We start from the raw sequence: 13,923 nt of genomic DNA on the forward strand, positions 1-13,923 counted from the left end.
GAGGCCAATTCCTTCATTTTTGCTGAAGACTGAAAACATTTGGGTTTGACATCCAAAGATGAATATGAGACAAGAGATCAACATCTCAGCTTTTATTTCCAGGTATTTACATCTGGATCTGATACACAACTGAGAAGATAGCTCCTTTTGTTTGAACCTTCCCATTTTTATGTGAGCAAAAATATTGGAACATGTGACTGACAGGTGTGTTTTGTTATATTACGCTGATTATTCAAACAATCAATAGTGCTGAACGTCTACACTCAGTTTCAGATTTGGGTTTTGCCTGTGCAGACTGCATTTATAGTTGAGTGGTGTAACCAATGTGAAAACCAGAGAGCTGTCTATGGATGAAAAACAGACAATTGTAAAGCTGAGAGAAGATGGAAAATCAATCAGAGCCATTTCACAAATATTGACCATAGTCAGTTTAACCATTTGGAAAGTCCAGAAGAAGAATGAAACCACTGGTGTATTAAGTAACAGACGTCAAACGAGGACCCTATAACAACTGTTACTGACATCAGCAACAACCTCCAGAGGGCAGGAGTGAAGGTATCACCATCTATTGTTCACAGAAGACTTCATAAATAAAAGTAGAGAGGCTACACCAGAAAATGCAAACCACTCATTAGCAAGTAGAACAGGGAGGCCAGGCTGGAATTTGCCAAAAAGTACAGAGACCATCCTAACCCTAACCCTCAAACATTCTGGGACAAAGTTTTATAGACTGATGAGACAAAGATAAACCTTTACCAAAGTGATGGAAAGGCTAAAGAAAGAAAGGATCTGCTCATGATCCAAACATAAAAGTTCATCTATGAAACACAGTGGAGATAATGCCATGGCTTGGGCTTGCATGGCTTCTTCCGGGATGGGCTCATTAATCTTCATTGATGATGTAACACATGATGGCAACAGCAAATGAACTCAGAAGTCTACAGAAACATTTTGTCTGCCAATTTAAACAAAGATGCAACCAAACTGATTGGGAGAACCTTCATCATGCAGCAAGATAATGACCCAGAACACGCTACTCAAACAACAAAGGAGTTCATCAGGGGCAAGAAGTGGAAGATTTTAGACTGGCCAATTCAATATCTAGACTCTAGACCAAGTTTGGTGATGTCAGTGGGTCACAGGCTTGATGAAGTTATTGCAAGCGAAGAATTTCCTCCTAGATATTAAGTCTTATTTACTTTAATCTATTTTAAGTCTATCTGTTCCAGTACTTTTCCTTGCCTAAACATTTGGTGTTCTGTTAAATCTTCTCAGTTGTGTATCAGATCCAGATGTAATTACCTTGAAATAAAAGCTGAAATGTTGATCTCTTGTCTAATATTCTTGTATGTTTTTGGTTAAAACTACTTCTAAACTTACTTCTGCGCTTACTTTGACCATTACTCAAGACTTCATATTGTAGTTATGGCACATTTTTGCACACATCTAACATGATATAATAAAGAAGTACTGACATTTTGATTATTATTGTGAATATTATCGTGGCCCATAGTAATGGATAGAAATCCCAGTATTGTCTTGTCTAATTTGGCTAAAACATCTAAAGTCAAGAACAGACAAGGCCAAATCTCAAAGATAATTTGAACAGCTCATTCTTGCTGTCTCATGAACAGTTGGGGCAACTTTTATGGCATTTAATTAACAGAGATGGATTTTCTATTTTATAACCTCTCTCCTAATGATTGAGAAGGAGCTTCTGTTTAATGTAGGCCAGCTTACAACCTTGTTTTGTTTTTTAGAGTAATGTGCTCTTTAAACTGCCATGTTGTGGAAAACTTAAAGGCAAAGGGCAATTTAAGTGAATGGACCTGAGAGGCGGGAACTGTTGTTCTCTTTTATCTCAGGTTATTAAATTTGCAATCCTGTACTCCAACACACAGGCTGTTAACCTGTAATTTGGGGTCAGACTGCCAGCTCTCACTGTGTTAATATAATGGATGAAGACAGAAGATGTCTCAGAGTGATTGTACTATGTTGTTTAAAGTGAAGCTGACCATACAGATTGACTGTGATGATGTTTCATGTAGTCTGTTAGGCACATGGACAATTTCTCTGCTCTTGGTGGTATAAAGTAAAGTAGAGATGCTCTGCCCTGTTTCTATATTAGATTCATACAGTAGCTTCTCCTCCATACTCTTTGTAAGTCAAGAGCAGATCAATACACGCCACGACTCTGTTCGATAGCCCGCCTGCAATCTGACTGAAACCTTTTGGTATTTCTGTCTTATCGTATCCCATTTCTGTCTTCTGTTTTACTGATTGTAGATTTTTTTTCCTTTTTATGTTTCAGACCGATGATGCCTTGGGCCCCAACTGGAACTGGCTCTACTTCATCCCTCTCATCATCATCGGCTCCTTTTTTGTCCTGAATCTGGTGCTAGGAGTCTTGTCTGGGTGGGTTCACACTTTATTGTATTGTTTCATGTTCAAGTTGAAGGTGAAATGATAAAGTGCCAGAGGTGTAGTGGGCCTCTCCATGTTAGAGACCCTAAAAAACTGTTTTGCATTCCTCATGCTCCATATTGTGCTTGCTTCAAACAGAGATGCATTCTTTTTTTATGTTTCTCTGCTTATTTTTCCCTCCAAAGTTGCAACCCACAATGGCTGATGCTCATCTTTGTTTGCCTTTAGTGGACATTACAATTAATTGCAGGGTAGTCTTTTGTTTAATGGTTCATTCAGTTGGTATTTATCAGCCATGAGCTGAGCAGAAGGATGGCCAGTGGCAGGACTACTCAGACTGGGTTGCAGCAGAAAGCTAGTAGCTTTTTTGCATCTAAATCAACCACTTCTCCTTTTTTTAGTACTTCCAATGTTGATTTTGTATCATCTTTTTGATTCTTCAATCATTAAATCCCTGAGCATTTCTAGGTTCCCCCTCTTATTTGGAATAAGACTTGATAAGTTTAAAAGCTTAGCCTTGTTTTTGAACAGGAAGTAGGGCTAAGAGAAATGAAGTCTGCAAATCTCCTGACAGTCCTGTGTCTGCAGAAAATACAGCACTGGAGAGGTTTTTGGGCATCTGTGTTGGCTGTGTATTCGCCACTTGGTCATGTGGAGTCATTTTTTTGTTATTTCAGTGATGGACCACAAGGCCAAGCATCAACAAAATGTCCACCAAAAGTTCTAAATTTCTTGGAAATGTACCTTTCCAAAAATCTACACATATTTCCCAAAATTTCAAAGAAACTCCCTGAAATTTCAGTGAAAATTCTTGAACACTTTTTCAAATATCCAATAAAAAGTAATCCAAACTTTCTTTAAATATTCCCCAAATATAAAAGTTATCATAAAGCCTAAACATTCCAATACAATTTTCCCGAAAATTCCATAAAAATACTGAAGATTTTCAAGGAAAGCAGACTCAATCTCAATTTTCAAGGAAAACAGACTCAATCTCCGACAAACGTATGCTTCGCGTTAATGTCTGTATTTTAAGCTGGAAGTGCTTCGGTGAAAAGAAAACTCCTTCCTGCAGAATGTGCATAATACTTTATGTTGGTCGACTGTTCCGTCTTGTTTTTTTGTTATCAAATATCCCATCGAGAGGGCCAACGTGCTGTTTAGCGTCTTCCATATCGAGTTGGTTGGTCACTACCGGATCAACAGCCCATTTGCACATGCGCGGCGGCATGCTGGACGGTAACCCTACTTGGACAAACTGCCCAAAATGGGTTGCCAGAGACGTTTCAGGGATTCTAAATCATTCTGCGCTGTAGATGGGTTAATTGCGTTAAAATTTTTAATCAGATTAACCATGATGATGGATTAATCCGCATTAACGCGTCAATTTTGACAGCCCTAATTTTGAGTATTTTCAACCTGTTTGGTTTTAACAGTGTATGTACTCCAGGGATTATTTCTCTACTGTCCTACTTGTTTGTTGAGGTTCTCTTTTTTATTTCATTTTGTCAAAGTGATCAGTTTACTTTTATATTTCATAAATCTATTCCCTACCTCCTTTCTACTTGGTTTTAAGACTTGAATATAGAGTAAAATTTTGTTTTTACAAGCCTTTTCTAGTCCCTTAATAATCCAGGACTTGTCCTTAGTTCTAGTCATCCTTGGGGATTGTATAAGAGCAGTGGTAAAGTAGACAGGAATTTATCGTAAGCTGGGGATTTAAGGGTGGAAATGGCTCTAAGTAGCATGCTTCCTGTGATCGCTGGAAGTATTTGGTTGTGGGCTTTGCAAATTGAAAAACTGGCTTCAACTATCCAGTCAGCTTGTATTGTTGTCCTGACAGAAAACACAGGGTAATTTGTTTTCTTCACTGACTGGTAGCTACTGTCAATCCAAACACTACTGCTTGAGCAAGCTGTGTCTAAGTCTATACAAGTTAATTAGTTTTACAGAAAGGTTAATTGGGGATCCATTGTCATTATCTCCACAGTGAGAAAGAAGAGCTGTTCTTTCTTGCTGTCTCTCTCTCCTCTTGTCTTCTTGGTGGTTAAATGAACACAAATAGCTTTGTTCAAGTTCAGCATTTCCCCACTGACTGTCTCCAGGAGAAATGATTTTCATGTGTAACCATAAATCCCTGTCTTCTAAAAGAGCAGATAAATGATTGTGCGGTTTGGTTTGGGTTTTCAGGGAATTTGCCAAGGAGAGGGAGAGGGTTGAAAACCGCAGGGCCTTCATGAAGCTGAGACGCCAACAGCAGATTGAGAGAGAGCTCAACGGCTACCGGGCCTGGATCGACAGAGCAGGTGGCTTTAGTCGCTGCGGTCACAGCTCAGGGAGACAAGGATTTTTGGCTCCAGATAAAAAAGACAGAATCAATATATCACTTTAACCTTTAAATATAACGCTACTTCTACAACATATTGGGCCTTGATGTTTTCTCTCTGCTGGTTGTTCCACATGTAAATTAAATTACAGAAGATCTTTCACTGTCTGGGCCATCATCTGCTGCTCATTTGTAATTTTTTATGACTTTTTAGAGGAAGTGATGCTGGCTGAGGAGAATAAAACCCCAGGACCTTCAGCCCTCGATGGTAAGCCAGAAAAGATGCATTCTCCCCTGATTTCATGGTTCACATTTTCCTCCTGCTGTCCTCACACTGCTTTACATTCTGTCTCTCCTCAACTCTGTCAGATTGATGCTAGCATGTCAGCTAATGCAAATGTGCTCAAAAGGCTGTTGAGACTGTATTGTATGTGTTACTTTAGGTTTAAAGTATACTTTAAAAACTTTAAAATCCCAGACTTTTTTTTTTAAAGATAAATTCCTTAAGTATAGTCATGCTAGCTTCATGAAGGCTAAAGGGATGTCAGTGTCAGCGTCCACTGCTGTAGTCCAGCCTGAAATATTCAACAACTTAAAATTTGTAGATTCGTTGTTTTATACTGGAATGCTAGTATTGGTTTTCTCCTGATTTTTCCCCAGAGTTTGCAGTAGTTAATCATAAGAGTGGTATTGGCTAGGATTAGCATAAAAGTATTCCAAACAGAATTTACATCAGCATGTTAGCATTGTCATCATGGGCAACATTATACTGTTAAAAGAGGGGCGAAAGCACACCTAAATTTCATCTCAGCCCCTCTGAAATACTAACAGGGTCACATCAGCCTGCTAATTTTTAAGTACAGTAGAACCAAAAACTTTGCAAGTATCTTATTTTTAAATTTCATGTGCTCTCGCAAGCCAGGCATTAAGAGTCCTTTTAATAGTATAATGTTTGATCATTCAAGTATGGCTTAGTGGTAAGTAGAATTTCCTTTTGTACTATGTAGCCAAAAAACCCCAAACATGAGCAATAACTTAATAAAAAAGCAACCTTTAAATTTTTTTTCTTTTTTTTTTAAACATCCTAGTCTGTGTTTGATTTCCTTTAAAAAAAAACTCCTTGATTCCTTGATTTCCTGATCTGACTGTATTTCTTGTTGATTAAATGGAAATGTAAGGTGGCCCCGAGGCCAACTTTAGAAATGTAAGTACAAAACACATCGTACCACACATAATCAACATTTCATCAATGAAGAAATGTTTAAACACAAAAACTGCCTCTGTTTTCTTCTTCTACTTCTTTTATGTTAGGTGATTATAATCAAAAATTGACAGCTATCTTCACTTACTATAATTTTAATGTAACTTGTGTTTTATGTTTACATTACTCCCTTAAAGACAATTAACTTATTTTGTCATAAAGGTACTTTTCTTGATTGAAATCGGCTTCACTTACTAATAACACATTAGCTAGTTAGCAGATGCTAATGCTAGCTAGCTAGCTAACAATCACCATGTCACTAATATGGTGTTCATTGAGATTGTGAGGTATATATAAATTAGTATACTTCTCAGTGTGTGAATGCACTATGTGCACAAAAACACTCAAAATGTTCAGTGTTTAGTACAGAAGTATGCTATTTGAGACACACTGTACGCTGCAAAAACATTTTGAATCATCTTTATCCATAATTATATCAAAACAATATTATATCCAGTGCTTTAGTGTAACATTTATTAGCTTCATATAGCTGATAAATGCTAACAAGGAATGCTAGGTCAAGGGAACTAGCCACATTTGAAGAGAGCATTCTTGTGTTAGCCGTGTTTTTTTACTTCTTAAATAGTTATTATAACAATGTTCAGCTGCTTATTCTAGCCAAAAGCATTGTTTCACTTCAAGAGCTGCTAGCATGGCTGTACATTTTTAATTTTGTTAAAATTAAATGTCTTCCTAATTGCTAAAGACAATGAAAATCAGTCATTACCAGATATCATCTTAGGATGTTTAGCATTGTGAAAATGCTTCTCTTTTTTGCAACTTTAGTAGATTTCTTTCACTTTCATATTGCTCTGTAAGCGCTCTCATTCAAAATGAGAATAAGCTCTTATGTCACAACCCATGATCCCCCACAGTCAGCTCAAAGCCTCCTCTGACCCTCCACTGTACTTTGACCTTTCCTCCTCACTAAACCGGCAGGGCTTTTATTAAATGTTGATTGATTGGCAGCTCTCAGGAGTCTCCCAGAGTGGAGTACAGGTGGTGCCTATGGTGAGAACCGCCCTCTGCTCCGCTCCCTTGCTCACTCACCTTACCACCTCATTTTCCACACACCGCCACTCAAACATGCACAGAAGAGTATTCCACATAGAAAAACAAAAAAAGGAATATCTTGCATGGGATGCTTTCTTCTTCTTTGTTTCTTAAAGTAAACACACTTTGTAATAGTAAATATAAATGAAATGGTAAAATATGTGAATGCTAGTGAAACAGATTGTGCTTGTGCTGCTGTGATGGAAATGAATGCAGAAGCATTGAATAAAAAGAAAGGTGGTGCACTGCGGTTGCCTCAGCAACCACAGGCTTGAAAAACATGGATGTGCTTGTAATGTGAGAGTCTAAGTGTCTGTGTATGTGTTGATAGGATTCAGTCCCTGCCTTTAGCAAACACTCCTGTTTGTGAGTGAAACAGCAGCAGTGTTTGTTTTTGAATGTATGTTTCTCTGTGTATGATCCATGGCTAATTTCAAAATTCCCCAAGTAAATATTGACAGCAAGTAAGAATCAGAAATCACAACATAGTGGAAAGGTGGTAGAGGGGGGAGGGATAGGAAAGGTAATCATAAACACATCAGTCAGTGAAAAAGGTCAACGCATACTCATCACACTCTCTCCAGCATGTGTGCACTGCACGTCCTGTCCCCTGATACCGTACGGCAGCACTTGAACACAGCTCAATTCAGAGACATGCATGGGCCGCCAAGTCGCCTCTGAGCATGGTTTGCCATAAGAGATTGCAGAAATGTCGCAGAAAGTATGCGCTGAGTTGTTTGGATCATTACACAAACATTAAATGATCATTTTATCTCATCTGGCTGCAGCATTAATGAGCTCAGTTTCCCCCCTCAGCTACAACTTCACAGACAGTAGATTCTCCTGCGGATTATTCTCGCTGTGACTTCTCATCATTTGCTTCGTTTTCTTTTTTATAGCTGTTTTAGAGTTCATGCCACACTTTTATACTGCCTGAGTCTACCTTTGAATGTTTTTAAATGTGAGAGTTGTTGAGCACAAGGCATATTTTTGGGCTATGTTGATGAAAAAGTTCACAGTCCAAATCCACTGACTTATTAGACTCTCAAATTACCAAAATGGAACAATATTTGCTCATGTTGCACAAAGATCTGCTTTGTGTCACTCTTGTCACAATGTCTTCCCTTAAATCTAACTGACTGTTTTGGATTAGCAGTTTTTACGGCTTGTTCTTGGACAGATTTTGTAATCCTCTCTCTCTCTGCAGTGTTAAAGAGAGCCACCACCATCAAGAGGAGAGGGATGGATGTGGTGCATCGAGGACAACCAGGGGAAGAACAATATGGTGACATCTCCTCTGTGGGTGAGTGGGAGTCTGGACAGGAACATACAGCGCCTATTGTAAATATTATTATGTAATATTAGTAATATTATTATATTAGCCTATTATATATAAAGGTATTCACCCCTTGAATGTTCTACCCTTTTACTGATTTTATAAATCAATCATGGTCAATATAATTTGGTTTTAAAGAATCCTCTTTAATTTCAAAGTGAAAATAGATTTCTACAAAGTAATTTCATTAAAACAAAAATAAGTAAGGTTAATTAAGAAATTGCATAAAATTTCCCCCTATTTAAAGTGACTGCCCTAATTCAGCAGATGTTCAGCCAACTGGTGCCAGTAGTCTCACAATTAGTGAAATGGGGTTCACCTGTGTGCAGTGAATGTGTCTAAAGTGATTGTAGTGTAAAGACACCTGTGTCTGGAAGGTCCAGTCACTGGTGAATCAGTATTCATGACTACCATTACACCATGAAGGCAAAAGAACACTCCAAGCAACTCAGAGAAAAGGATAACTAAAAGTGTTAGTCAGGGGATGTATACAGAAAAATTTCCAAGGCACTAAACATTCCCCAGAGTTCAGTTAAATCCATCATCAAGAAATGTAAGGAATATGGCACATGTGTAAATTTGCCTACATCAGGCTGTCCCCACAAACTGAGTGGCGCTGCAGGAAGGAGACTAATGAGAGAGACCACCAAGACACCTATGACTACTCCGAAGGGGTTACAAGCTTCAGCAGCTGAGATGGGAAACTCTGCATACAAAAACTGTTTCCCGGGTTCTTCACAAGGCAGAGCTTTATGGGAGAGTGGCAAAGAGAAAGCCAATTTTAAAGGAAAATCACATTTAATCTTGACTAGAGTTACCAAAGGGCATGTGGGAGACTCCATAGTCAAGTCGAAGAAAGTTTTTTTTTTGTCCGATGAGCCCAAAATTATGCTTTTTGGCCATCAGACAAGACCTATGTTTGATGCACCCCAAACACTGAGTTGTTTTGTTTTTTCTTTTTCGTTTTTGTCTTTTTGCATCAAAAAACCTAAATTATACTGACCATGATTAATTTATAAAACCAATGACGGGTATTACATCCAAGGGGGTGAAACTTTTTATAGCCACTGTATATAAATACAGCCAAAAAAGTAAAAATGGAATCAAATGCAACCTGATTTAAAAGCACTCACTTTCCGTCTCTTTCTAAATCTCCAAAGGCATCCCAATGGGCAGATCAAGTATCAGGAGTTCCAAGCGAGGTCCAACAGCATATTTTCGGCGCAAAGAACGTCTCCTTCGTATCTCCATCCGCCGTGTGGTGAAAACACAAACTTTCTACTGGACAGTGCTGGGCCTTGTTGCTCTCAACACACTGTGCGTGGCCATCGTTCACCACAACCAGCCTCTGTGGCTGTCCAACTTCCTCTGTGAGTCACCCTTCATATTAGAAACTCCTTGGGTAATTGTAAAACTCTATTGGCAAGTTTTTTTAATTAAAATTCGATTTGATTTGATTTTTGTTGCAGACTATGCAGAGTTCCTCTTCCTCGCTCTGTTCCTGACAGAGATGTTTCTAAAGATGTACAGTTTGGGACCACGTCTCTACTTCCACTCCTCCTTTAACTGCTTTGACTGCAGCGTCAGTACTCTGTCTCCCTTTCTCTTTTTGTTTTTCACAAAACCAAGTGTCTGTCTCTGTAAACTCTGCAGCATCAGCCTTATTATATATATCTGCTGTCACTGTCTGGATTGTATCATATTTACTTTTTCATCTCTCTCTTTGTCACTTTTTCAAAGATAAACACAAACATTTATCCATTTGTCTATTTGAATTTAACGTTTAATTCCTTATATACATTTTTATTGATTATGTACAGGTATATCTTTAAAAATTAGAATATCTTGAAAAAGTTCAATATTTTTTGTCACTCATTTGAGAAAGTGAAACCCATATATTATATAGACTCATTACACATAGAGTGAAGTATGTCAAGCCTTTATTTCTTGAAATATTGATGTTTATGGCTTACAGATAATGAAAACTCAAAATTCAGTGTCTCAGAAAATTAGAATATTGTGAAAAAGTTCAATATTGGAAAGTCATGGTGTCATACCCTAATCAGCTTATTAACTCAAAACAAGCAAAAGTTTTCTGAGCCTTTAAATGGTCTCTCAGTCTGGGTCAGTAGGCTACACAATCATGAGGAAGACTGCAGACTTGACAGATGTCCAGAAGACAGTCAATGACACCCTCCACAAGGAGGGTTAGCGGTGGAGAAAAAGAACTGGACTGTTGCTCAGTGGTCCAAAGTCCTCTTTTCAGATGAAAGTAGATTTGGCATGTCATTTGGAAATCAAGGTCCCAGAGTCTGGAGGACAAATTTTCATTATCTGTAAACCATAATCATCAACATTTTAAGAAATAAAGGCTTGAAATATTTCACTCTGTAATGAGTCTATATAATAAATGGGTTTCATTTTCTGAAATGAGTGCCAAAAATACTGAGCTTTTCATATTCTATTTTTTTTAAATGTACCAGTATCTTTGAAGCTTGTGTATATCTCTGCAGGTGATTGTTGGCAGTATCTTTGAGGTGCTGTGGGGTTTCTTCAGACCCGGCACTTCCTTTGGTATCAGCGTCCTGCGTGCTCTCCGTCTGCTGAGAATCTTCAAGATCACCAAGTTAGTGCAGCAGCCCTCCTCGCTCTTTACCATCTGTTGAGCTTGCTCGTCATTTTTACATGGAACATTTCACTGTTGGCTAAAGGCTAAGTGCCTAAGAGCCTGTAATTTTTCTTAAATTAGCATGATAGGACAATTTTTTGTGTGGGATGTTTGGCATTTTTTTTTAGGTATTTCATCAGTCTCTATTTATATGATGTTATTATCTCATGACACTTCGCAAAAGGAGTAAGTTCACTGTGCTCTTTATTATAATATTTACAAAGACCAAACATTAATCTGCAATGCGCAAAATGTAGCAAAGTAGCAGTGGCAAGAAAAACTTCCTCAAGCCAAACCAGATCCATTTTGAACAGCCATCTGCTGTGACTGTGTTTGACTTGCAGAAAAGGAGAAAGAAATATTCAAACAAATAAAAACAACAGCAATTAATGAAACAGCCGTATGGCTACAGAGATAATGGTACCAGTATGTGTAGTGTTAGCAGGGATATCAAAGTATGGCAGAGGAGTGGTTAATATATTATTGTCATTAAGGATAAGGATAAGGATAAACTTTATTGTCCCCTGAGGTAAATTTGTCATGGACAAAAGTGCAATTTAGCTTCATTAGTGACTATAATGACAATAAAATGATAAGGGTAATTTTAGTAGTATCACAGCACATCAGTTGTCATAATGATAGCATATGTGAGATATTAATAGAAGATATAAAGCAGGCAACCAAGTACTTTTGGAACGTAGCTTAATTCAAGATGAAACCAGGAATAAAACATCTATAGTTCATGAACAACAACTTAAGTTTTGTTATTGAACTCATATTTTGCATTATTTATTTATTCTTTGATGAGGCTCACAGCAATTAACTAAACCAAAACACATTTAAAAACATATTAAAGACACAAAGCATAGCAACTGACAAAACCAAGTGTTGTCTACATAGCCTCCATACATATGCACGACCTTACCTTTTCGCCAACTGCACTCACACAGTAACATATAACTAGATACTTGTGATAATCACAGTTCATAGACAGAAAGATAAATGCAGAGACATTGCATGTAGAACTTCAATAGTTTCATGAATTAAAATAGATTTTTCCACAGATTTAAGAATACATTTATGTCACATTGAATGTCTTACAATGTACAGTTTAACAGCACGACCTGACATGTCATTTTTTCTAGTCTTTCTATCCTATGTCCTTGTCAAAGCCTGAAATCTTTATTACAAACAATGAAAAGCAAGCAGCCAGATGTTACTTTGATCTGCTATTGAACTAACCGCTTTCTTGCCTAGATTGTTTTCTACTTGTTAAAATTTATAGTCGCCAGTCTAAACTGATGTATGCAACCAGTGGATTTCACCAAGTTTCTAAAAACAAGCTAAGACAGTTTTTACATTTCTAAAGTATTTTCTGCATTAATGTGAAATGTTGTGGCTCTTAAGGTACTGGGCATCTCTAAGAAACCTGGTGGTCTCTCTGATGAATTCCATGAAGTCCATCATCTCTCTCATCTTCCTCCTCTTCCTCTTCATCGTTGTCTTTGCACTTCTTGGCATGCAGCTCTTTGGTGGCAGGTAGAGTTCAGTTTTCTCCTACAGTCCCTCAAGAAGGGTCCAAACACTTACAATTCAGTGCATCATTTTGTAAGAATCCATAATAGATAAAACAGTCTGTTTATGTTTCCTGCTGGATGCAAAACTCCTAGAACTATAGTCAAGACACATTTGTACACATGAAAACAAAGCTGAAGAAGACTTCATGGTTCAGTAGATTTCCTCTTTATTGAACCGATGCGGTTGAAGGAAGAATAGATTGTCTGTAGTCCTGTTCACTGTTGTTTTCATTATACAGAGACACTGTGTGATTTAAGACTCTGCCTTTGTCGCACACACAGCCACTGTTGCTTATTTTCCCCTAGAGTCCAGGGCTGTTTCCCACAAGCTGTCACTTATATATATTCTGGCTGAGGTAGACACAAACTTGCCTCCAAAATCCAAAGAAATCATCCAGCTACCGAGAGGAGAAGAGAATTGATTTCTCTCCGGCCTCAAAAATAAATAAACTATACCTAGTTCTGCTTTTTTTAAGGCTTGTATGTGTCATATCTTTCTCACAGGTTTATCTTTGAAGACTACACTCCAACCAACTTTGACACCTTCCCTGCAGCCATCATGACTGTCTTTCAGGTTTGGAAATAAACCCTGACAGTTTATTGCTCTATACTTTACACACATTTATCACTGCAAATAGCATTTTATAAGAAAAAGAGAGTTAAGTTTTATATATTCAAAGTTCATAGCTTAGTTTAAGTGATGGGTTTGTGGATGATTTGTGTTTTTATGTGTGTTTTTACAGATCCTGACTGGAGAAGACTGGAATGAGGTGATGTATAACGGCATACGCTCTCAAGGAGGAGTGAAGTCTGGCATGTGGTCCTCCATCTACTTTATTGTGCTCACACTGTTTGGAAATTGTATCCTTTGATAAAGAAGTATCAGTTAATGAATTTTTTAGCCATGCAGCAGGCATGTACATTAGAAGAATCTGACCCTGGTTTTATATTACTCAAACAGACAAAGAGCTTGACATCCTCCTGTAAAGGGGAAGTTTGAAAAAGGTTGCAAAAAGACGTAGAACAGTAAAAAAATAAAAACTACTGTTGGCCAGTAGATGAACTACTTTAGAAGGATACAAATATATATATTAAGGTTAAATACATGCAGTACACGTTATAGCTACCAGGGTGGCCCCACCCTATCACAATCATCCTCTCAACCATACTAATACACAAAATAAGGCTCTACCAGCCGCTAGATGGCAAAAGTCAGAGTTGTCTTTTTTTTATTGATAGATAAAGTTTACGATTTTAAATCATTTGAAATTTCTCTTT

The 13,923-nt window shown here is 37.7% G+C and overlaps 1 protein-coding gene across 2 annotated transcripts in view; it reads left to right on the forward strand.

Moving 5' to 3' along the window:
- Positions 1–13,923, forward strand: part of LOC121512044 (voltage-dependent R-type calcium channel subunit alpha-1E) — an 87,577-nt gene that overhangs the window by 33,442 nt on the left and 40,212 nt on the right. For both annotated transcript variants that reach the window (XM_041791024.1, XM_041791025.1), the window contains exons 6-15: positions 2,312–2,415; positions 4,615–4,730; positions 4,965–5,018; positions 8,272–8,367; positions 9,561–9,770; positions 9,870–9,982; positions 10,914–11,026; positions 12,476–12,607; positions 13,150–13,219; positions 13,389–13,506. In XM_041791024.1, coding sequence (XP_041646958.1) covers positions 2,312–2,415; positions 4,615–4,730; positions 4,965–5,018; positions 8,272–8,367; positions 9,561–9,770; positions 9,870–9,982; positions 10,914–11,026; positions 12,476–12,607; positions 13,150–13,219; positions 13,389–13,506 — 1,126 coding nt within the window. The remainder of the gene's footprint in view (positions 1–2,311; positions 2,416–4,614; positions 4,731–4,964; positions 5,019–8,271; positions 8,368–9,560; positions 9,771–9,869; positions 9,983–10,913; positions 11,027–12,475; positions 12,608–13,149; positions 13,220–13,388; positions 13,507–13,923) is intronic.

Source organism: Cheilinus undulatus, linkage group 7, assembly GCF_018320785.1.
Source record: "Cheilinus undulatus linkage group 7, ASM1832078v1, whole genome shotgun sequence".
In the NCBI taxonomy this organism is placed as follows: Eukaryota; Metazoa; Chordata; class Actinopteri; order Labriformes; family Labridae; genus Cheilinus; species Cheilinus undulatus.